General features: G+C 19.6%; 3 protein-coding genes across 5 annotated transcripts; 1 reads left to right on the top strand and 2 right to left on the bottom strand.

The window, feature by feature from the left end:
- Positions 1-398: 398 nt before the first annotated feature.
- Positions 399-13,620, bottom strand: LOC122717380 (putative uncharacterized protein DDB_G0282133). Of its 2 annotated transcripts, XM_043941418.1 has the most exons (12): positions 13,009-13,145; positions 10,997-11,099; positions 9,858-9,955; positions 9,424-9,570; positions 9,205-9,324; positions 8,853-9,003; positions 7,007-7,136; positions 6,168-6,321; positions 5,846-6,034; positions 5,648-5,767; positions 2,363-5,565; positions 399-454 (listed from the first exon to the last, which is right to left on the bottom strand). In XM_043941418.1, the coding sequence occupies exons 5-12, from the start codon at positions 9,301-9,303 to the stop codon at positions 445-447; spliced, it is 4,056 nt and encodes a 1,351-aa protein (XP_043797353.1). In that variant the 5' UTR covers positions 9,304-9,324; positions 9,424-9,570; positions 9,858-9,955; positions 10,997-11,099; positions 13,009-13,145; the 3' UTR covers positions 399-444. The 2 variants fall into 2 exon arrangements, with proteins under 2 accessions (XP_043797353.1, XP_043797352.1); XM_043941417.1 differs by lacking the exon at positions 10,997-11,099 and having other exon boundaries at positions 13,009-13,620.
- Positions 13,621-15,194: 1,574 nt separating this feature from the next.
- Positions 15,195-16,353, top strand: LOC122717177 (thioredoxin domain-containing protein 9). Its single transcript, XM_043940996.1, has 3 exons — positions 15,195-15,554; positions 15,692-15,893; positions 15,981-16,353. The coding sequence occupies exons 1-3, from the start codon at positions 15,378-15,380 to the stop codon at positions 16,247-16,249; spliced, it is 648 nt and encodes a 215-aa protein (XP_043796931.1). The 5' UTR covers positions 15,195-15,377; the 3' UTR covers positions 16,250-16,353.
- Positions 16,354-19,126: 2,773 nt separating this feature from the next.
- Positions 19,127-23,544, bottom strand: LOC122717082 (polycomb protein Scm). Of its 2 annotated transcripts, none has more exons than XM_043940804.1 (8): positions 23,238-23,544; positions 22,785-23,075; positions 22,474-22,706; positions 21,805-22,372; positions 21,539-21,721; positions 20,894-21,463; positions 20,662-20,816; positions 19,127-19,374 (listed from the first exon to the last, which is right to left on the bottom strand). In XM_043940804.1, exons 1-8 carry the CDS (start codon positions 23,263-23,265, stop codon positions 19,240-19,242), a joined length of 2,163 nt encoding a protein of 720 aa, XP_043796739.1. In that variant the 5' UTR covers positions 23,266-23,544; the 3' UTR covers positions 19,127-19,239. The 2 variants fall into 2 exon arrangements, with proteins under 2 accessions (XP_043796739.1, XP_043796738.1); XM_043940803.1 differs by having other exon boundaries at positions 21,539-21,727.
- Between the last annotated feature and the right edge of the window lie 271 nt (positions 23,545-23,815).

Raw genomic sequence — 23,815 nt, forward strand, 5'->3', positions numbered from 1 at the left:
GAGGATCCATATTTTCTCCATTTTTTTTCTATTCATCAATTTAAACTAAAGCTGAGCAAAACTAATGTATAAAATACTACAAATTCTCTCTCTCTCTCTATATATATACAATAATATTTATAAGATTTACCTATATTTTTTCATTTGTACAATGTAAAATTCTTAGTACGATTCTATGAGTTGAATATGTATTTTTACAAAATCATTACGCACTATTTAAGCAGTCAAAAAACATAATTTTAGATCCTCCATTTAGCGTATCGCTGATACTTTGGTTCTAGATGCATTTTCAATTCTTCAAACTCATCAATTTCATCATCATCAAAATTATAAAAATTGTTATTTTCTTCAGCATATTTTTTATTTTTTATTTCTGAATCTTCATTTTCAATAACTTGTAATTGTTGTTCTTCTTTTTCTTCTTCTTCTTCTATATCATTTATTTTATTTTGTGCTATAAAAATCAAGTTATTAATTCTTAAAATATAATTCTATAATTTTATATTTTTATATTACATTAATTTATAGTCAATATTTTGATATAGTAAAGTAAAATTTTTGCTATAACATTTTGAAGACAATAATAATCAATAAAAAATAAACAATATTATAATTAATAAAATATCAAATATTATAAAAATTATAACAAAAAAATTATGTTACAAATTTATTTAATATATTTGATATATTATTTATTTAATATATTTAATATATTTTTAATATATTCATGTAATATATATTTTATAATATTTCTTTATATTATAACAATTACATATAAATATTACTGATAATAATACAATAAAATAATATGTACATTTTAATATGTATTATTTTTTAATATACTTTTAATTAATTTAGAAAAAAGATATAAAGAAATATAATTTACTTTTTTTTCTTAAAATGAATTTTACAATTTTACATTTAACAAAAATCAAATAAAATTTATTTTGAATTTTTAAACAATAAAATTTTAAAACAAAAACATATTATTCGTTCTTACAACAATAACATCATTTTTATAAATACATAATTCAAATTATATATAATTTATAAAATTTACATAATACTTTACTATATCAAACAATATAAACAAATATTTATTACAAAATTAAATTCCAAATTTATAAAAAATGCAATTAATTAACAATATAGATAGAAACCTTTTAAGAGAGCTTTTAATTTCTGTTTTGTATTAATTAATATTAAATATTAAATAACATGTTAAATATTAAATAAATTAGATATTATATGGATCAAATTGTTAAAATTTTATATTTAAGATTAAGAGGGAAAATACAAAAAAATGAAACGAATTTTTATGGTATTTTATAAAAGGAAGATTAAGATGATTGCATTAGTTATACAAAAATTATAAGTGCAAGCGAGACATAAGATAATGTTGAAATCAGCATAAATAAAAGAAAGCATTATTTTTCAAATGCAATATAAATTAAAGTAGAAAATTTTATAAATTATATTTATAATTATATATTTACATATATATTATAATTTTTTCATCAGATTATTAAATTATTTTTACAAAAATGAATTTTAAAAATTTTTATATTTGTGACAAATGAATAATGAATAATGATAAATAATTCTTTTTTTTATATACAAATTAATTATAAAGGAATCTTAATTTAATATATTTAATATGATGCACAATATAATGAAGAATAAGCAGCATGAAACCATTTAAATAATATTAAGGATTATAAAAATTTATTTCATCATAATATATTTTATATTTCAAATTAATTTTAATAATTTCCATTATTACATTATAATTTTAATTTCAATGACATTATTATATATATTATTTATTTATTATTATTATTGTAATATGTTATTTAATTCGAAATAAAAAATATTAAATAATTTCAATATAATAAAAAAAATTATAACAAAATTACAATTAATATCATCAATTATCAAATTATTTATTTTTGTTACACTATATTTATTAAAATTAAATTGAATATTTTTCATCAAAGATATTTTATGAAAAATAAAACTATATATTTTGATATTGATATAAAACTTCATTAAATGTACACAATTTTATATTTTTAATATTTTATATTTTAAATTACTTTTTTTTAAAAATACAGATAAATTATATTTTAAATATAAATTAGAAAAAAAATCAATGAAATATTTTTTTTATATCATATCATATTTTTCAATATAAGTTCAAAAACTTATATTTACAGATTAAAATTATATATATTATAATAAAAAAATATAAATATTTAAATACTCAATAAATATTTTTTTCTGAAATATAATAAATAATATAGAATTATCAATATATAAAATAGATCAATTTCCACCAATTTTGATAATTTAATTTACTCACCTGGTTGCATGAATTATTGATGAGGTCTCAGCAATATTAGTACTTTGATCAGAAATAATATCAACTGTTGTATTACCCCTTGTGTTCACTGCAGCTGTTGAACACATAGTTGTGGCTATAGCTGCACATTTAATTGCATTTAAATATTGATGAGTTGTATCACTTATTTCATCTGAATTTGTGCATTTTAAATGTTGAGCAATATTTGATCCAAAATTACTGAACATATGAATATTTTCTGATAAATTACTGCTTATATCAATGTTTCCTTTTAAATAAGACACATTTCCTTTTGAAACAATAGAATCAGCTATTACAGGTATTGAAGAATATTCAGAAACAATTTCAAAAGCCTCATTTTTTTTAAATTTTTGTTTCTTGTAAAAATTCACTTTTTTTTTTGAATAATTTTTCGGTGAAATATTTTTTTCAATTTTCAATATTTCATTATCTGATTTTTCAGTTATAGCATTCATTGATAACTGAGATAAATCACAAAATAAAGTTTTTACTTTAATGATATTGTCTGGCCAATTATTAGTTGTGAGATCTAATAAAAGATTTTTAATTAAAGTTTTATCAATAGATGTATCTGTTACATAATGTATAAAATTTCTAAGAATTAACATATTGAAGTTTGTCATATAAGAATACATTCTTGGTATAGACATAACGATATTCATATTTTTGAACATATTATTCATAGTATTTTTCACATTATTAGTTTTTGTTTGATATATATTAGTTATTTTAAAGTATTTGTTATTTTCTATAACAAATGGTTTTATCACTTTTCGTTTTATTGGTGTACTTAAATCTCTATAAATTATTGAAGTACATAAATTTGTATTATCATTGCTAGATTCAAAATTAGTATCTTTGTACATATAATTTATTTTTGATATCTTTGCTTCTTGTATGTTATTTACAACTGCATTTTTCCAATTTGTATTATTATTTACATAACATACATTTATTCTTTCTATTTCATTATTTGTTGAGATATTATGAACATTTATAAAAACATTTTTATCATTATTACTGTCAATACTATACATTCTGGTAACTTCATTATTTAGACAATTTGTTTCTACATTTATCTTCAACGTATTATAACATTCAATTGATTTATTACTTACATTACAGACACATTTTTGATTACATACAAGACATGCCGTATTATTTTCTGTACTATTTACATTAAAAACAGAATTATTTTCAATATTATTTTTTGTACTTAAATTTATTACTAAATTGTGCATTCTGTCAGACGTATCTACAGTATGCATATCATTGCTTATATCATACATTATACTACATGACAAAGAATTGTTATCACTAGTAAAATTAATACTGTTTGTTAAAATTTCATTATTTGTTTTTTCTATAGGATCTACTTTATCTAGTACTTCCGCTATATTTTTTTTCTGTACATCATTTGTAACTGCTTTTAAAACAGAGTATTCAGGTATACCTATTAATTTAGGTACAGGTACAATTGAGTTACTATTTGAAACATGCATTAATAAATTATTATTCACAATTTTAGAACAAATATCAATTATATTTGAAACAATATAATTTGCAGTTAATACTATATCTTTGTTAGTAACACCAAATGGAAATTTTGATTGTATATTTTCAGATAATAATTGATTATCTAAAGTAGAAATAGATTTCTGCCTTTTCAAATAGATATTTAAGTTTTCACTATTGCAATTAGTTTTTTCTGTACCTGTCGAATCAGTTTCACAATCTTTCTTGAGTAAAATATTTACTTCTTTAGAATAAGATTTATTACTCTGTCCAGGAGTATTACCTTCAAATTTAAATGATGGAATCATGTTTGCTAAATTTTGTAAACTTGGCAATTGAGAAACATTAAAAAATTTTGATTTATTTTTTAGTGATACCGACGACTCTTCTGTTTCACGATTGTAAATCCTATCTTTTTTATCTTTTATGTAATAATGGAATTTATCACCAAGAGTCATCATGCTGTTTATGCTACCTTGAAATGTACTTTTACTTTTTAATTGATTAATGTTAGTGGAATCAGAAAAAAAACAACTAGAATGTTGAAATAGCGAAAGTAATTTTCCTAAATTAGAAGTACTTTTTTGTATTGGATCGTGATTTGTTTGTGATTGTAATTCTATGTTTTCATTTGTACAAGTATTTGTTGTACCATCTTTGTTAGTAATTATTGTAGTATAAGGAGAATTTTTATCATTTCTATCTTTAGATGTAATTTTTATATCTTTTGCATCTTTTTTATAATAATTTTCTATATTCTCAATATTTTTTGTCGTCAAAATATCTTCCAATTGGTTCAAAATAATTTGATTGTCTGACACATTACCATCTTCTTTGCATTCTAAAGTTATAGAACTTATATTATCATTAGATTGAGTTTTAATTGTTGTATTAAGAAAAGATTTACTTGTATTTGATTCTTTTATATTAGGACATCCAGGTACTGTTGATGTACACGTTTCTTCTACTACATTTAAAGCTAGATCAGAAAAATCGTTCGAAGTATTTTGCAAAATTTCAGTAGTTTGATTATTATTATTATTCATTCCTAATTCAGATGCAAATACATTATCTGAATCATCTGAATCAATTGATTCTGCAATATTAACTTTCGAATTTAAATCGACCGTGATATCAGTTTCAGTAGTAGTAATAATAGGTTTCGATAAACATAGGATATTTGCTGATTCAACAACTGAAACGCGAAATCTAGATGACCCACTTGCAGAAGTGATACAGGTAGGTGATGATCCAAGGGATGAAAAAACAATTGATGACGAAGATACTGAGGAATCTGTAGAACGTAGCGTCTCTGGTACTCGAGACACTACAAATCGACTTCGTGAAGGACTTAATATTGGACTGGCTATAGGTGAAGAGACAGGACTAGGGGCTGGAGAACGAAGACGACCTCCATTAATACGTTTCGGTTCGAGCATTGATTGTTCAGATTCATCTTTTTGTATTGAAATCATGGATGATAAAGAACATGGTAATGTTTGACAAGTAAGCGAAATTTTACGGGAGGTTGTACTACAGAATCTGCTATGATATGAATTTTCAAAACCTTCGCTATTTTCTTCTAATATATGATTTTGTTTGTTTTCCAAACAACAGCTTCGAATATCAGCTACAAGCTGCGTGTATTGATGCAAGGTCTGGTCATCCTATTGTTAACATAAAAAAAAATAAATAATAATAATAATGTTTTAAATTTTTATCTTAATATACAATAGATTTATTACTTACTATTTTTATGTCGAATTTATCGTCCAAATCTATTTTAGTAATATTTTTATTTTTTTTCATAGCAAAACTAAGAGCTTTCATTCCAGTCACTTGTATGCTATTATTTCGTAAATCTATCCTCTAAAATAATAGATAGACATAGATTTATTTAAAAAGTTATTATATTTTTCTTAATACTTTAAAGCTTTTGATATTTACTTGTAAAACTTGATTTATTTCAATAATTTCAGATAATGTAACAATACCATCACATGTGAGTTCAGTTGATTGTATTCCTAATTGTAACAAAACACGATTTTTTTTCAATGCATCCTTTATAACAAATAAAAATTCGTCAGTTAAAATGTTTTTTCCGATGTTCAATGTTTCCAACGTTTTACACAATGTCTATATAAATAAATATTATTAATATAATATAGAACCATATAAATATATAAAATTCTAACAATATATATATATATATATATATATATGCATGTCCACACATGCATGACATATAATGATATATAAAATTACATACTATAATACGTGCGAAATAGGGAGACGATTTTTTTGTCAGTTGATTATTCCATAATACTAATATGTTTAAACCTTTACCATCTTTGTCTTCATTTATTTGATTGATGAGACCTTCTAAGATATCACGTACACCATCATCTTGTATGACATTATTACTAAAAAATAATATACATTCATTCAATAATACAATTATATATATACAAAATATGATATTTAAATATTCTTTTTTATTAATTCTATTATTATGACATGATTCTATATTCAAATCTATATAATTCAATATAAAATATATAATTCAATAGCTAATTATTTTTAGCTATGTGACATAGCACATATTAGAATAAATAATATAAATATATAAAAATATATGATTGAACATAACATTGATGTAATATATAAATAGTAAATAATCAATAAATATAAATAGATATACAATGATTGCAGTTCATATAATTAAAGCAATTGTAAAAAAAAAAAAAAATAACTTTTGAAAAAAAAGGAAAAATAAATTATTGTAATGTTTGTTAACATAATAATTGTTTCCAAATAATTTGAAATTATTCAATAGAGGAAAAAATTATAATAATTTCTTTCATTAGTTTATTAATGTAACATTGTTTTAAATAACTTATTTTACATTAAAAAATAAGTCCTTACTTATTTATCTTATTTGTTAAACATATATTATCATAATAATTATAATTTATATATATATAAGTAATTCAATTTTTATTATTTTATATTTTCTATTATATTCTATATATAATTATCTATATTATGTAAAAGTATCTATTTTCTCTTATTTATCTTACTTTTATTATTACATATAAAATTACATACCTAATATCAAGTAGTTGTATGTGATTATTTAATCTTAGAAGAGAACCAAGTTGTATTGCATCATATAAATTCAGCCCATTATCAGCTAAATAAAGTTCTCTTATTCCTGTATTCATTTTTAATGCTGCAACTATTAAAAGGTCTATATATGTATATATATATTAATATTGTATTATTAATTATTATAGAAAATTTGTTTTATTAATTTTAATTAAGTATATAAACATTTTATTATATTATGGAAAGTTTACATCAATAAATTTTATTTAAATGAAAAAAACATATTTTAAAATTAAATATTATAATATTACTGTTAATTTATTATATAGTTAATTAATATTATAATTATAATTTCTTTTATAATCAAAATAATACATTAAATACATTAAATATATTAGTATAATCAAATTTTTAAAAATACTTTTGATTTTTCATATTATTATTTAAGTATATTTTTCTTTCTCAAAATTATTTGACCATTGAAATATTGTATAACATTACAATATACATTACAATATAAAAATATAATGATAATATATTTCAAGTTGAAATATTTTAAGATATAAAATAAAATAAAATATAAGATATAAAATAAGATTATTATTTTTAATACAAAATTGTTATCATATGTATAGATTGAATTTAATTTAAATAAATACTTAATTATTAATTACAAATTAAATTTAAATTTTTTAATTATTAATTTAATTAATATAATTTAAATTCTTAAATAATAATAAATTTTAAATAATTAATTATATTTAAGTATGAGAAATATAAAACATAAAAAATAATATATAAAATATAAAACATAAAAAAAAGAATATTATTATTTTAATTTACAGAAATAGTTCATTTTATCATGTAAATAAATAATAATTTTATTAAAAATTAACAGTATTTCAATTTAAAGCATTTACAATATATTAAAAGATTTTCTTAATTACTTTTTTAATTTATTTGATTTTAAAAGTGGGATGTAAAAATACACATGGAAAAATATAAAATAAAATTAATATATCCAATTTTTTATTTCATTTTTCATAATTTTTATTTATAAATAGAAGTAATATACTTATATATACAATGAGTTTATGTAAAATATTACAGAGAAAGAAAAAAATGAAAATTTAAAAAATAGCAATAATAAATTTATATAGAATAAATAAATATTTCAAATAGAAAATTCATCAAATATAATATTTAATGGAATTTTCTGCAAATTTTAAATTATGCTGTTTTAATTTTAATAATATTATTAGTTCAACATTTCAAATATATTTTATTTACTCAGAATAATATTATCTAAAAATAAAATAAATAAAAATGAAATTAAAATAAAAAATAAAAAATAAAGTAAAAAAATTGATTAAAAGTATTAAAAGATTAAAAGATTCAAAAAATGTATAATTTTATTTTATATTTATTATTTCTAATTAATAATTAATATAACACTTTTTTTACTAAAATATAAAAATATAATTAAAAAAATAATTTAATTATAATGTATAACAAGTATACATTAATAATTAATTTTTTATATTTATTTTTGATTTATGTCTTTAAAAAAAGAAGATAAATAAAAAGAAAAAACTAGTATATAAAATATGATATATAAATATGTAGAATAATAAATTTCAATCTACATTTTATAATATATTTATATCCAAAAAAATATTAAAATTATTTTAATATTTTTTACTTTATTATGTCATATATACTTATGATTTGTTAACTTTAATTAATAATTTTTATAAAAAATGAAAATAATAAATTGTAATTATAATTTATAATTTATAATTTAAAAGAGAAAAATCAAGTACAAATTATATTGCATAATAAATACCTAGTGTAACAATAGATCTTCCTGTGAGTCCACAATTTTCTAATTTAAGCACATGTAAATGGCAGATTAATCGTAATGCACGACTCAAGATATTCATGTATTGTTCATTAAGGATTATATCCTTAGCTTCAAAATGTTCTAAACATTGAGTCTAGATAAAAACAATGATTACATTAATTATAATATATATTATGATTACATTAAATAATATAAAGATCAATAAAATATTTAGTATCATTTCTAATTTTCTTAACAATCATTCTATATATAATAATTAATGAAATAATATAAAATAATATTTAAAACTAATAATATTCATATAAACTTCTTTATAGTAAAAGAATATGTGTACCTTTTTTATCATATTTGCACATGCTTGCCAACCATGAATTCCAATGCTTTGATTAGATGAAATATTCAAATGCCTTGCAGATTCATAATATTCTAACATATCAAATAATATCACAGAACTCTATAATAAAAAAATTATAAATTATATTAAATAATATTTTAAAAGAAATAATTTTTTTTTGATAAAATTTTTAATAAAATTTTAAATTAATAAAGATACCTCATCATTCAAAGATGTAGCTTCTAAATTAATTTTATTAAATTGTACTCTTTTGAAAATTTCCTCCAATGGTTCTGCATGATTAATATCTAATATCTGTCCTTTTAAATCTAATTCTTCATTTCGTAATTCAAATGTATCCAAATTCTATATTATTAATAAATATATCTTGTTATTTGCAATATCAAATGTATATAATTTCAATCAACAATTTTTCTAATTTTGTATTTTAATTTTAATTAAAATAAACTTAAAATATTTAGATCATATAATCATAAAATCATAAAATTACAACGATAAAATCAAGATCATAAAATTGATTCTTTTTACTTTTAAAAACAATTTCATATTTTCATATAATGTCTTAACATTTATTTCATATCTTTTCCAACTTAAATTAATTAAATACATATTTTTAAGAAATGCATTCTTACCTTAAGTTGATTTATAACAGTTTCCAAAGGATCTGAATTATGTTTTATACAAGATTCTTTGTATGCTAAGATTACATCTTCACAATTCACATTTTCAGCTGTGGATAATTAATCAACATATCATTAAATTAATAAAAAATTTTTAATTTGACATATTAAAATGTACATGATTAATGAATGATGCTCCAGAATACTGTAAAATATATAAAACATAATATGTGATATTCAGTTTAGGAATGTTTTAAAAATAACTGAAAAAACTCACATAATTATATGCTTAATTTAGCCTTGTTTCTGAAATAATTGAATACAAATTTTATATTCAATTACATTATTTATAAAATAATTAATTCTTCATTAACGAATAAAAAAGTGATTAACATTTAGAATCTTTGCATTTTGTTAATCAGATGCCAAAAAATTGAGACCAAAAACTATCAGGTATCAAAATTCAATGACAAAATTTATAATAAATTTATAATAAATTTAATTTAATTATTTACTTGAAAATTAATAATATTATAATATATTTCTCTATGTCGAAATTTATGTTTATATTTAGTTTGCATGAAAGTTTCTTATGCAAATGCATTCATTTGATTCAATACATTTTAGTTATCAATGCTATCAATATATCATCCTTTTTTTTTCTTCAATTATCAGTGATATATTGATCAAGTGCATACAAATTTATATTTTCTCGAATTTGATAATTTCTGATATCCTGATTTCTAAAAACTGATCAACAGGTATGTAAGGACTTGGACATTGAAAACCTTTGTATCCTAAAAAAATTATATTGTATTGTATTGATTATATTAAAATAATTAATTGAAAAATGATTATTTTAAAACTTCTTTATAATATTCAATAGTTAAAAATTATCATAAAACTTATTGTAATTTAAAATAAGGTTATATTAGACATATATATATTTATGTGAATTTTTTTGATTATTTTCAAATGTTAAATCCACCATCTCCATGCTAATCTTATATATTATGTTATTATCAAACCTATTAATAAAGTATTACTAATAACACATATTATGACATAATTTTAAACTTCAGTTTGTTATTTTGTTGTTTCTGAGTATATGTTTCTTAACACGTTCACTGCGGTGTTCATTGGTGACTCACCAAGTTTTTCATTTGTAGCAATGACTTGATCATTAACTAGTGTCTACATTTCCATTGAATGTTCACCTCTCTATCACAAGAAAGTAAGTTGATAAATTTGACCCTGGAAGCAGAGGATCAAGAAGAAATCAACTCTTCATCTTTTTTTTAAGAATAAAGCCAAATATTTGATATTTTATTTTATTCAATTAAATATTTTAATATGGATGTAAAATATATATCATAAATCAAAGATTTTCTGTAGAATATTATTCTTTTTAAAAAGTTAGCTTCCACTTTATTTGCTTATTCACAATTCCACAGAGAACGTATTAATACAATAATGTAAATAAAATGTTTTATAAAAATTAATGATTAAATATTTTAGAAATACTATGTCATAATTTACTTTTAATTTTCATGTAATACTTTTTTTTAATAGATAAATGTATTTAAAAAAAATATATGTATAAAACAATATAAATATAAGTTAAAATATAAATGAATGAACAACAAATTATATTACATATAATATAATTTTATATATATTATTCTATTTAAAATGATCAAGTTTACAAATTATGATTAAAATAATGATTAACTTTAAAAATAAAATAATTTATAAAAGTTATGATATCTTAAGAGAACTTAAGAGAATTGTATATACATATATTGTACATATTATTATAGATATTTTAATATTGCATCAAACTTATAATTAGTATATGGTTCACATTGTGAAATCTTAAATGATCTACATCTGGCATGATCTATAAAAAACTCAATGACTTAATAATATATTATAACTATTCAAATAAAGAATAATATAAATAAATAACATAAAATAATTATGATTGATAATATTTATGAATAATAATATTTCCAAAATAAAATTTGAATAAATTACTTCAGCAATTTAAACAAATGTTAATATTTTCAAATAAAAAAAATTTCCATTTGAATACATAATTAAAAAATATATATGTAAAAAAATTAAAAATCTAGTTATATTAAAAGAATGAATAAGATCAAATAATAATATAATTAAACAAAAAATGAAACAATCTTATAATATAATATTTTATAAATTTTATACTTATAAAAATATATTTGATTTTAGTTTAATACAATAGTTTAATATTTAAAATAACAATTTTTTAAAAATATAATTAATATAATAAATTTAAATTAATTTTGAAAAATACAAATTTTCTATAAATATTAATTATAATATTAATGCATATTTTTTATTAATGTCAAAAATCATATTTTTTTATAAATTATTAATTTCAAGTGATAATTTTTTCTTATTTAATAAATCATTTGGAAAGTTCAATGAAAAATAATACAAGTACATTTTTTTAAAAAAATTAAACCATATTCAATATTTATATTTAAATATATACATAACAAAAAAATAGATGTTTTCTAATAATAACTAAAATAAGTGTTTCAATATTTGAAAAAAAAAATATTTTTATTAAAATTTACCATCCTTTATAATTGATATTATTCCTTATATTATTTTTATTCTAAATCTATTGTTTATTATTAAATTTTTATTATTATAAATATATAATTTTTAAGATATTATAATATTGTTAAAATAATATTTATTTTAACAAAATTTTATGAATATTTTTAAATAATAATATAATATCTATAATATTTTAATTTATAAATGATTTTTTATATTATATTATATAATAATATATTATATAAAATAATTTGAATATTTTCATTAATTAATCGTTTACAAAATAAATTCTGCTTTTTTAAATATAAAAGATATTTAGTTACACATTTTTTTACTTATGTTAATAGATTAATCAATATTACAAATTTAAAAACACTTATATTCATATACCTATAAATTAACTTAATAATGATTAAAATATTATTAAAGACAAAGTATAGATTCTTGAATAATTAATATATATTTATTGATCAGTACAAAATATAAACTTTCAAAAACTATCAAATTGGAATGAATAAATGATCATAAAACTGATGCAATATACATTTATCCTCACCGAATTTCCACGGATTGGCCGGCTCCAAATATCCCGTAATCAAATGATTATCATTTGTTGGAAAACTAACACGTCGAGGAAGCTTTTTTTTGCTTAATGCCAAGGAACTTCGCAATTTTCTTCCATCAATTAAAATATAAGGCGAAAGCGGAACATTGCCTGTACCAAATCGTGATCTTCTAGTAACATGCGAAATTATTCTTGGAGGAAGTTCTTCAGGATCGACCTCATCCTTCAAGGTCGTAAGCGAATTCTCGCAGATTTGCGATATTGAATTCGCTCCTTCGCTCATATTCAACAAATTTTTAACATATTTTATAAAACAAAATTTACTCTGTATAAATACGCACACGCATGCACATACACACCACACAATATGTTACTGCGACTATTTCATAAAATCGTCAATGCACGTATCAAAGCAAACATCAACTACTCATACGTTAAATCCGCCATCTTTATTACTGTTGACAACTATAAAACTTAATTGTGTCTAGAACGAACTGTAATTAAATTTATTTTATTTGATATAATTGAATTTATTATATATCACTAATATTATTCATTCTTCATTTATTTACTATCTTTTTAATTAAGCTTTGGAAAAAACATTAATATTTTCGAATTTTTTTATATATTTTTATAAATTTTAATATGTAGAATCTAAAAATGATAGTTTTAATAATCAGAATTCAGTGATTTAAAAATTATTTATATGCAAATTTTAGATTTTTGGAAATTTTTTGTGAATTATATGACACTATGTATACTCGTGTTGGAACTTTTGCCAATTCGATTAAATGATAGAAACATTAACGCGCCAAATTCAAATTATTTTTTAATTAAAGAATTCCATGTTGCTATGTTGATTATGTAATTTAATTACTCTACTCTCAAATCTATCTTTGCTAGATTTTCCAAATTCTTGATATAAATTTTATCACAAAATATTATCAAATTCGATATAAGATTCAATTATCAAGTTATATTAATGTGGTATCAAAAATATATCAAATCTTTACAATAAAAATATTTTTGCTATATATCTTTCACATCTTAAGTTGGCTATAGTATATTGTGCATACTTTTTATAACTTTATGAATTTATACAATAATATGATATATTTATATAATAATTCATGCATACTCATGATATATATAAATTATTTTTCATTTTTTAAATTAATACCATTATTATTATGTAATATTAATGTTTTTTGTTTAATTTTCTTTTTCATTTATATATTAAACTCATTTTTGATGCAAATTTGCTATAAAATTTAAAGTTCCAAGCAAAATTGTCACTTTTAAGATAATTGAGGAAGAAATTAGTATAAATAATAAATTTTCTATGTTATCATATTATAAATTGTAGACAAATAAAAAATAAAGATTATTTACAATTAGATATGATATTGATATTGATAACTGAAAATAGAAATAATGTGATGTCATTTCATCAAAAGGAACTTTATATATAAAATTTGATAAATTAATGCATAATTTTGTAGAAATTTAGTGCTAATTTTTGCTATTATCTTATAACCAAATTGTTTACTAAAAAAATAATCACAAAATCACTAAATTAATCATTAATCACTAAATTATTCAAATTGTTTTTTGAATAAAGAATTCAAATTATATTGATTATTTAAGCACAACTCAAATTGAATAATATACTACTTAACATTAGCGTAATTAATATTAATCTTATAACAATCTTATAACAATTGAAATTTAATTTTAATTCAATTTAATTCAGTACAAGTTTATAATTCAGTTTAACTTACAAAATTACTGAATGCAAAAAATATTGTTTATACAAAAATTTATATATATATTTTTTATTGAAAAAATAATTACATATTATAGTATTAATTGTATATATAAACTTTGACGTAATTTGAATTTGGCGCTTTTTTCCAAAGTTCAACCGTAATTTATATAATGCAATTTTCCCTTAAATGAACATATATCTTTAGATGTAATTAATTGAATTATAAGAACATTATAAAAAATTAAGAATAAGAATAAAAATAAAAATAAAAATAAAAATAGATATATTTTCCTTTGTATATAAGTTTTGTATAAATATAACAAAATTTTTTAAAATGAAGTCTCATTTATAAGAATAAATTTATTTTTTAAAAATATTATAAAACACAGATATTCATTATTTGTATACTATAATATATTAATTTAATATATAAAATATAAAATGAAAATAATTTAATATATATACATATATATATATATATTAACTACCTATACATATGCAAACAGTTATTCATCTTTTTTCATATTATAAAATTACATATTAAATTTATATAACCTATAACTCTTTTCGAATTTTACACTCAAAGTCAAAAATGGAAACTATTTTACAAAAAAAAATAATAGAAGCGACTCATTGCGTTGAGAAACAATTAGATGCTGAGATAGAAAAGTTAGATAATTTGGATATTAGCGATTTTGAAAAATTGCGTGAACAACGTTTTAAGAAATTAAAATTACTTCAACAACAAAAACAAAATTGGCTATCATTGGTAAAGTATAATTTATAAATTTTATAATTTTATCATATGTTCAAATCACCGCTTGTGTGATTTAATTTTATTTGTAATATAAACTGAACATTACTATTGATATTATTGATAGGACACATGATGTATGCATATTTTAGGGTCATGGAGAATATTCAGAATTATATGATGAAAAAGAATTTTTTGAAATATCAAAAAAATCGGAAAACATTGTCTGTTTATTTTATAAAGATGATTCACCAAGATGCAAAATAGTAGATTATCACTTTAAAATTCTTGCAAAGAAACACATAGAAGCAAAGTTTTGTAAGTTGAATGTAATGCAATGTCCATTTTTAACTGGTAAGTTTTAATTTTCTTCTTTCTCTCTATTGAAATTCTTTAAATTTCAAAATATTTAATAATAATTCTAATAAACTGAATTTGCAGAACGCTTAAGGATCAAAATTATTCCTACTATTGCTCTTATTGTTAATGGTAAAACTAAAGATTATATTGTGGGATTTACTGATTTAGGAAATCGTGATGATTTTTCAACTGAAATATTAGAATATAGAATTTCACTTTCTGGTGCAATTACTTTTGAAGAAAACATTTCTTCAGAAGATAATAAAAAATCATGGTTGTCTCATATTTCAAAACCTAAAACTATTAAAGGACCTAATGATTCAAATTCTGACGATTCAGATGAAAATTAAAAATTCACACAATTTATATAATTTAAATTCTTAAAAATTTATTCTTTATTATTTATAAATTTTTGTTTATATAAAAATTGTTAATGGAATAAGAATTTGCAGTGATTAAATAAATAAAGATAATTTTAATATACGAAATAATCATATACATTTATGTATATCTATTAATATTATATCTATTAATATCTAATAATATTTTTACAATATAAAATTTTATTTACTATTAAAAAATTAAAGAATAAATGTTTTAATATTTTTTAATTTTTTCTTTTCTTATTTTTCTCAAATAAAATAAAATTTTAATATTAATAATTATTTTAATTGTTTATTTAATTTACTATAAAACAAAATATAATTAATTTTATTAACAGATTATTGTGGTTTAATTAAATTAAACGCTTTTATTTTTTATACTTTATATATTTTTTCTTTATTTTAAAAATTTATAAATAAATTAAAATGTATTAATATCAATAACAATTTCTAGAATACTATATATACAATTACACAAGAATAAACAATAAAATTATTGATAGAATAAATCTAAATTTTTCTAAATAAATTGTTTAAATTAAAAGTAAAATATTAAAAAATCTGATTTTTCAATGGTTAGTAAAATTAATAATTTTTAAGAATTATTAAATATTATAAATAAAAAAAAATAAATTTCAAATAAAAGAAAAATATTTCCTTTAATATAATTTTATTCTCTCACATTATTGACAAGAAGTTGTTAAGTTTATTATATGCAAATATTTATTCAAAAATAAATAATTTCAAAGAAAAATAGACGAAAAGACAAATATAATTATATTTTTAATTAAATAATTCATTATATAATTTTTTTTATAATATTTAAAATATCTGATATTTTTTTATAAAACTTTTAAGTTATAATTTTAAAAAAGAATGACATAAAAAAGATATAAAATAGCAATATTAGATTTTAATAGCATTATTAAAATCATTACATTTGCATGTTATTCAATTGCATATTATAATTGCAATTATCAAAAAAGATAGCTGTGAAATTTTATTGAAAATAACACTTAAATTTGTTTCTAATTTCATTTGTCAAACTTAATTTGATTAATTACTTAAGAAATATATAATTTGATAATTAATTGTTATATTACTTTACAATAGATCTCAATATTTGTCATAGCCATTTTACTATTACTAACACTATTTTTATATACCAAATTAAATCAAAAATTAATTTAATAGAAAATATATTTTGATATCGCTATTTTAAATATATTATTTATATATATACATACTTCATATTTACGTATAAGAAAATTATATAATATAGATTTTATAATATGTTAAATGTATTTTAAATTTTATGAATATTTTACTTTTTATTTTTTTACATATTCATATAATAACTAATTTTTAATATTATAATTATGCAATATATCACAGAGATAATTTTGCACATATTCAAATTTTCTATGTACATATCAAAATGAAATTGTACTTATATTAATATTATGCAATAAACATAATTCGCATATATTACTACAAGAAGTTTAAAAGATATATATAATAAAAAATGAAAATAAACAAATATATAATACTGTATCATAAAAATAATTATAAAAAAGTGTATAAGTTATTTTTAATGCCCCCGCCTATGAATTACATTTCACTTTTAAAAAAATTTACTTTCCACTTATAAAAAACATTTTTTATGTTTTTAAATTATGTTAATAAATATATTATGTAACATTTAGAAATTTTTTTTACGTGAAAGTTGAAGTTTATAAAAAATATAAACATTTATATATATAAAATATAAAAGTGTATGTTCTAAAACACATGTTATACAGCAATTCAACTTTATTTGAATTACATATTCAAAATTAGATTTCTTAAAGATGTGTTTTATTACACACATGTATATGTGTGTGCGTGCATGTTATATCTCCATATATATATATATATATATAATATATTATATATATATATATATATATTCATGTAATTAATATAATTTTATTATATATATATAAAATATTTATATAAATATTATATTACTATTAATATTTATATAAATATATATTAAAAAAAGGAAAAAAAAATAATAAAAAAATGTAATTACATAATACATAGTTTAACATAAACAATAGTCTGCATTTTAAATTTTTTTGCTTATAATAAACATAAAATAGAACATGTTGCCTTTCTGTGTATAAAATGATACCTTATTATTTGCTTTAACAATATAATAGTGTAAAATAGATAAAGTAATTACATATAAAAATAATAATTCTTAAATATGTATTATGAAACAAAAAATAATTACACTTTGTACACATATTTCTTATGATTTATATTACTTTTGACAAATATGCGTAAAATATGAAAGTATATTTTATTATTAAAAAACAAAAATAAAGTTTAAAAAATAATTGTTTATTTTTATAATTATGCTCATATCTAACATATTAAAGTGCATTCAAAAATGTAATGAGTAAAAATATTGTTATATTATATTATACTTTACGCTATTTTTATGTCAAAAGTATCATCATTAGAGAATTGGAATTATTTAAATAATAAAAGTTATCATTTTAGAAGAATATATAAAAATTACAATAAAGTTCGAAAAGGCAAACATATTGCGAAAAGTAATTTTTTTTAATTTAATATTTTTAGCATTGAAGACTAATTAAATTCTAGGATTCTTCTACAGATAATTTTAATTTTGTTCATTATCAAAAAGATTTTACATATAATTAATATAATTTTATATTATTCTAAAGAAAAATATATTTAAATACTAAAATAAAATTAAACTTTGATTTTCTTCTACTTAAAATCTATATAGATTAATAAATGAATAGGTTTTGAAAAATTATACTCAATATATTCACATTATTTTAACAACTTATATATTATTTTGTTCTCAATAATGAAAACAAACTTGACCAGCCTGTTTAAGTAATATGTCAATTTAACTCACTGTACATAGATTGATAAAGTCACAGAAGTATATGCCTTCTGCCTTTAATACGATTTACCAAATTGCATATTTTAAGTGCTGGTCCAAGTTTTAATCCCATATACTTCATCATCATATCAGAATTTAAAAGTAACAAAGCTTTTCCGTCGATTTCCTGAAAATTATTTTATTTCATTAATAATTAATATAATATATAATTCTTATTTATTATGCAGAAAAACTATATTTGCAATTAATTATAGTTCGCAAAAATTAATAATATGATAAAAATTCTTGTTCTATTATTATTCAATTATTAATTATTTGCATAAGATTTTAAAATTTTTTTCAATGGAAACAAGAATTTCATTATTATATAATTAATTGAGTAATAAATTCTTTCGCTAAAAAATATTTATATTTCAAAAAATATTATCATGATATTACTTATGCTAATAGATAAACATATAAAAAAAATTGTGAAAAGATATTTGAAATTTTATTTATAAAATATAAATTTTAAAAATCAATGTTTTTATTTTTAAAAAATAAAAAAAAATATTTATTATATTAAATATAATTATATTAAATATTATTAATAAAAATAAAAATAAAAATAAAATTAATTAATAAAAAAAGTTTTTTTAATTAAAAAATTAAAAAAAATGATAAGAATTTTTTTTAATATCTATAAATATCATTTATTATTTTTTTCATACAAATTATTTTTATTCAAATTAATCAGAATGTACTATTTTATCTTCTTTTAGAATAAAATAAAATACAAAAATTTATTTTTAGTAAGTAGTTAAAAGTTATTTTAAGTAAGTAAAAAAAGAAAAAAATATATAAAAAAAAATAGATTTGAAAATCTATTTATATACTGAAAAGAATTTATATACTATTATATATATACTGGTTTGCATTGAACAATTGTTATATCTTTGAAAAAATTAGTGCACATATGTAAAATACATACTTTATTATTAATTTTGATCATACAGGTAAGCAGAAAATAATTATCATTTATAATCGAATCATATGATAATAATGATCTTATAATGGCAACATTAGAATTAACTTACTTATTATTTATGTTATTACTTATTATTATTCATTTATTATTATTATTATTTATTTACTAATGGTTACAAAAAAAAATATTATTATACATCAAATAAAAAAATTATCTTTGCAAATATAATTATTAAATATATATCATAGATGGAATTAATTAAAGATATTTTACGTGCTTAAATTTTTTATAAAAAGACGAAAATTTTATAATTGTTTAGAAAAATAAAGAAAACAAGAAAAAAAATAAAATTATATAATTAGAGTTTATATAATATATAATGTAATATTCAATATAATTTTGAAAAAATGTAAACGAATTTATTACTCAATTTAAACACTATACTAAAAAATAAATATGAAATAATATAAAGTGCATGTTTCTTACATGTTTCCTGAATAAATCTGCATGTTGTCCTAATGCAGGATCAGTAACACCAATGTAATGAATTACATCTTCAATAGTCCATTCTGCTGGTTCAGTAGAAGGTGTGCGATTCATAGAACTTTCAGATTGAGTAGTTGATGTTGCAGCTTCAAGCTCTAATTATAATAATATATTTTTGATCTTCAATGAATTATTTATCAATAACAATTTTATTTAAAAAAATAAAACTAACCTGGAACAGATTTTCGTTGTTGTTTTGCAGCTGTTGGTGATGATAATGATGAATTGTTTATACTTTGTACAGAATTTTGTTGTGTTTGTTGTTGAGTAGTTGATGACAGATTTTGTTGATTTTGAGACCATCTTCTTTTTTCTGCAGTAATAGTACTATTATTTGTCGTAGTAGCAGTATTAACTACTTCTTCACTATTAGTAGATTGTGGTTGTTGACTATTTGGACATTTGTTGCAAGGCTCTTTCCTTCTAAATAACATATGTTCACATGCACAAAGATCTTCAAGTTGTCGCCTAATGTATGTGTAAAAATCTTCTTCTTCCATAAATATAGGTAATCTAACGGAAGTAGGTTTGCTTTCTAAAATTAAACTTATAGTTTCTCCTTCACCGCGTTTTAATAAACTCAACATTTGTCTTGGACTCATTGCTGCCATTAAAAAAGCTTGAAATATATCTCTTGTAACATTTAAAATAGGGCCAGTACCAAATTGTGCTGGCATTGCCTTTACTTTACGAGGATCAAAATAAGGACCACATGTGCAATTATGATTTACATAAATTGTAACTGTAACATAATAAAAATATTAAATGTAAAAAAATACAAACATACAATAAGATATTTAATTGAAATAAGACATACCATTCCCTAAAGAATGTGGTTTGGTATTAGCTGTACTAGTATCAGGTTCTGTAGCTGGTTGTGGTGGAGCACTTGAACCTGCTGGACTTACTAAAGCAACAGCTGGTTCTCCATTAGTACCTCCACCAGATACTGCCATTACTGGTAAGACATTACTTGTCCTTGACTTAAATCTATTAGGCCCTGTTGCTACAAATATTTATGTATATTACTTAGTAAAAAATATATTTTAATAACATAATTTAAAGGAAAGTTATAATTCTTACATTTCTGTCTAGGTGGCTGCAATGGATGACCACTTTTAAAACACCAACCAGCAGGAAATATATCTCTAGAGTCAAAACGACACCAATAATCAAATGCTCCTCTCCAGCCATCAAATGTAATATGAATCATATCATCTTTAACTGCACCAACAGTTGCTGTGCATATAAGTTGAGGATTTTTTTTATCTATAGCTTCCAGTTTGTGTCCAACTTCAAACATATTACAACGTGGTGTTTTTGGTTCACGTTTAAATACTTTTGCAGGTGCCATTTCTGCACCATTCAATGTTTTCAAAAGAAACATTGGCCAACTGGAAGCATTCATTCGGAAGCCCAATGGTGGTTGCAACATACCACCCGATTTTTCACAATGACCAATTGGATGAATTTCATTACTGTCAACTAAACGCCAAAAATCATTTTTATTATCTGAACCATCCAACCTTAATCTAAGACGAGGACCAAGAACTCCAACAACAGTTGCAATACATGTTGATGTTAAATTACGAGGATCAAGAGCTTCTAACTTCATCCCCATTTTAAATTCATTAGTTGGTGGAATTTCATGCTAAAATATAATTTCAATATTATTATATTTTACTTTCTTCTTAATTTTCTTCTTAATGAAAAAATCATGAAATTGAATTTTTATATTTATAATTCAAATACCTGTTTAAAACATTCAATAGGTGCAGCTTGACTGTTTGTTTCTTTTAAGTAAAGATCCCAATCAAAAGTTTGATAAGTTTCATACTGAAATGGACCAGTGGAAGTTGATGGAGAATGAGATATATTTGTATGATTTGTATTCGTAAATGACTGAGTTGTAGATGGAATATTATTTCCACTTATTAATCCTGATGGTGTAAGAGATGGTGCAGGTGATGATTGGTCCCTATTAGCTATTAAAATAAGACAGTCATTAATAAATATATATATAAGATTTATTAATATTTTTTAAATTTTTATAAACTACCAACTTTTCTTTATATCTGTTTGTCCTTCTTTTTTTTGATGTTTATTTAAACAAAATGAAGAACAAAAATCCTTTGTAGGTCCATCTTTTTGTTCTAATCTCACTGGTGTACCTCTAATAACATTGTCACATTGAACGCAAGCTCCTCGTACATAAGCTTTACGAAATTCAGATAAACAAGTTTCTGAACAAAATTCTTTTTTTCCATGTTGTGTTGGTAGAACATATTTTAAAGGTTGTTTAGTTTCTCCACACCATGTACAAGAGTTTTTTGATTTTGGTGGTCTTCCAGGACCTATATTTAAAAAATTATAGTATTTCAAATTTGATTAAAATTTGTATCATATATAATAATTATAAATAAATAAAAATAATTTATATATATTTCAAAAAATGATAGAAAAAAGCCAAAAATATATAAAGTACAAGGTTATTTTGAACTATACTATTTGTGTACCTCTCATTTTGCTTTGTGTAGACGACATAATTCTTCATAGAAAGATGATAATTGATACTAAAACTTACTACATAACATTACTAATTTAACTTATTAATTAAGGATATCTTTGTACCCATTAATAAAATAAATCTTGGAAGCACATCCAGTTTTAAACTAAAAAATCTCTACTTTTATTTGGTTTGCAAATATGTTATAATCAAATTTATATAGCACAAGATACTTTCTCATATACTTTCATATAAATCGAAATTTAATTGGATTCTGTAATGATTATTTCGTTATAATCAAAATAATATATTCCGTATTAAAAGTTATTATGTCAAGCCGCCATATTGCTTTGATTTGGCCGCGCAATCCGTAGATAAAAAAGTAATAGAAAGGATAATATAAATATTAATTGCACAAAAAATATAAAGTATGTATTATTATAAAATGTATAATAATGAATAATAATATTATTATTTCTAACTTTTTTCTAATTTAAATTAAAGAATAAAATTTATTTTTTTTTTTCATTTCATAATTTTTTATTCGATTATAATATTTTTATTATTTTTCTTAATATTTTAATGTTT

Source organism: Apis laboriosa, unplaced genomic scaffold (assembly GCF_014066325.1).
Source record: "Apis laboriosa isolate Shangri-la unplaced genomic scaffold, ASM1406632v1 scaffold4_cov146, whole genome shotgun sequence".
Taxonomy (NCBI): domain Eukaryota; kingdom Metazoa; phylum Arthropoda; class Insecta; order Hymenoptera; family Apidae; genus Apis; species Apis laboriosa.

Excerpts from the sequence above, each read along its gene's own strand:
- LOC122717082 (XM_043940803.1), bottom strand. The coding sequence starts at position 23,265 with ATGTCGTCTACACAAAGCAAAATGAGAG. Across the intron at positions 22,707-22,784 it reads ACAAACAGATATAAAGAAAA|CTAATAGGGACCAATCATCA; the intron begins GTTGGTAGTTTA and ends TTATTTTAATAG. Across the intron at positions 22,373-22,473 it reads CTATTGAATGTTTTAAACAG|CATGAAATTCCACCAACTAA; the intron begins GTATTTGAATTA and ends ATTATATTTTAG.
- LOC122717380 (XM_043941417.1), bottom strand. The coding sequence starts at position 13,300 with ATGAGCGAAGGAGCGAATTCAATATCGCAAATCTGCGAGAATTCGCTT. Across the intron at positions 9,956-13,008 it reads GGCCAATCCGTGGAAATTCG|CTGAAAATGTGAATTGTGAA; the intron begins GTGAGGATAAAT and ends AATTATCCACAG. Across the intron at positions 6,035-6,167 it reads CCTATTTCGCACGTATTATA|ACATTGTGTAAAACGTTGGA; the intron begins GTATGTAATTTT and ends TTATTTATATAG.
- LOC122717177 (XM_043940996.1), top strand. The coding sequence starts at position 15,378 with ATGGAAACTATTTTACAAAAAAAAATAATAGAAGCGACTCATTGCGTT. Across the intron at positions 15,555-15,691 it reads AACAAAATTGGCTATCATTG|GGTCATGGAGAATATTCAGA; the intron begins GTAAAGTATAAT and ends TGCATATTTTAG. Across the intron at positions 15,894-15,980 it reads GCAATGTCCATTTTTAACTG|AACGCTTAAGGATCAAAATT; the intron begins GTAAGTTTTAAT and ends CTGAATTTGCAG.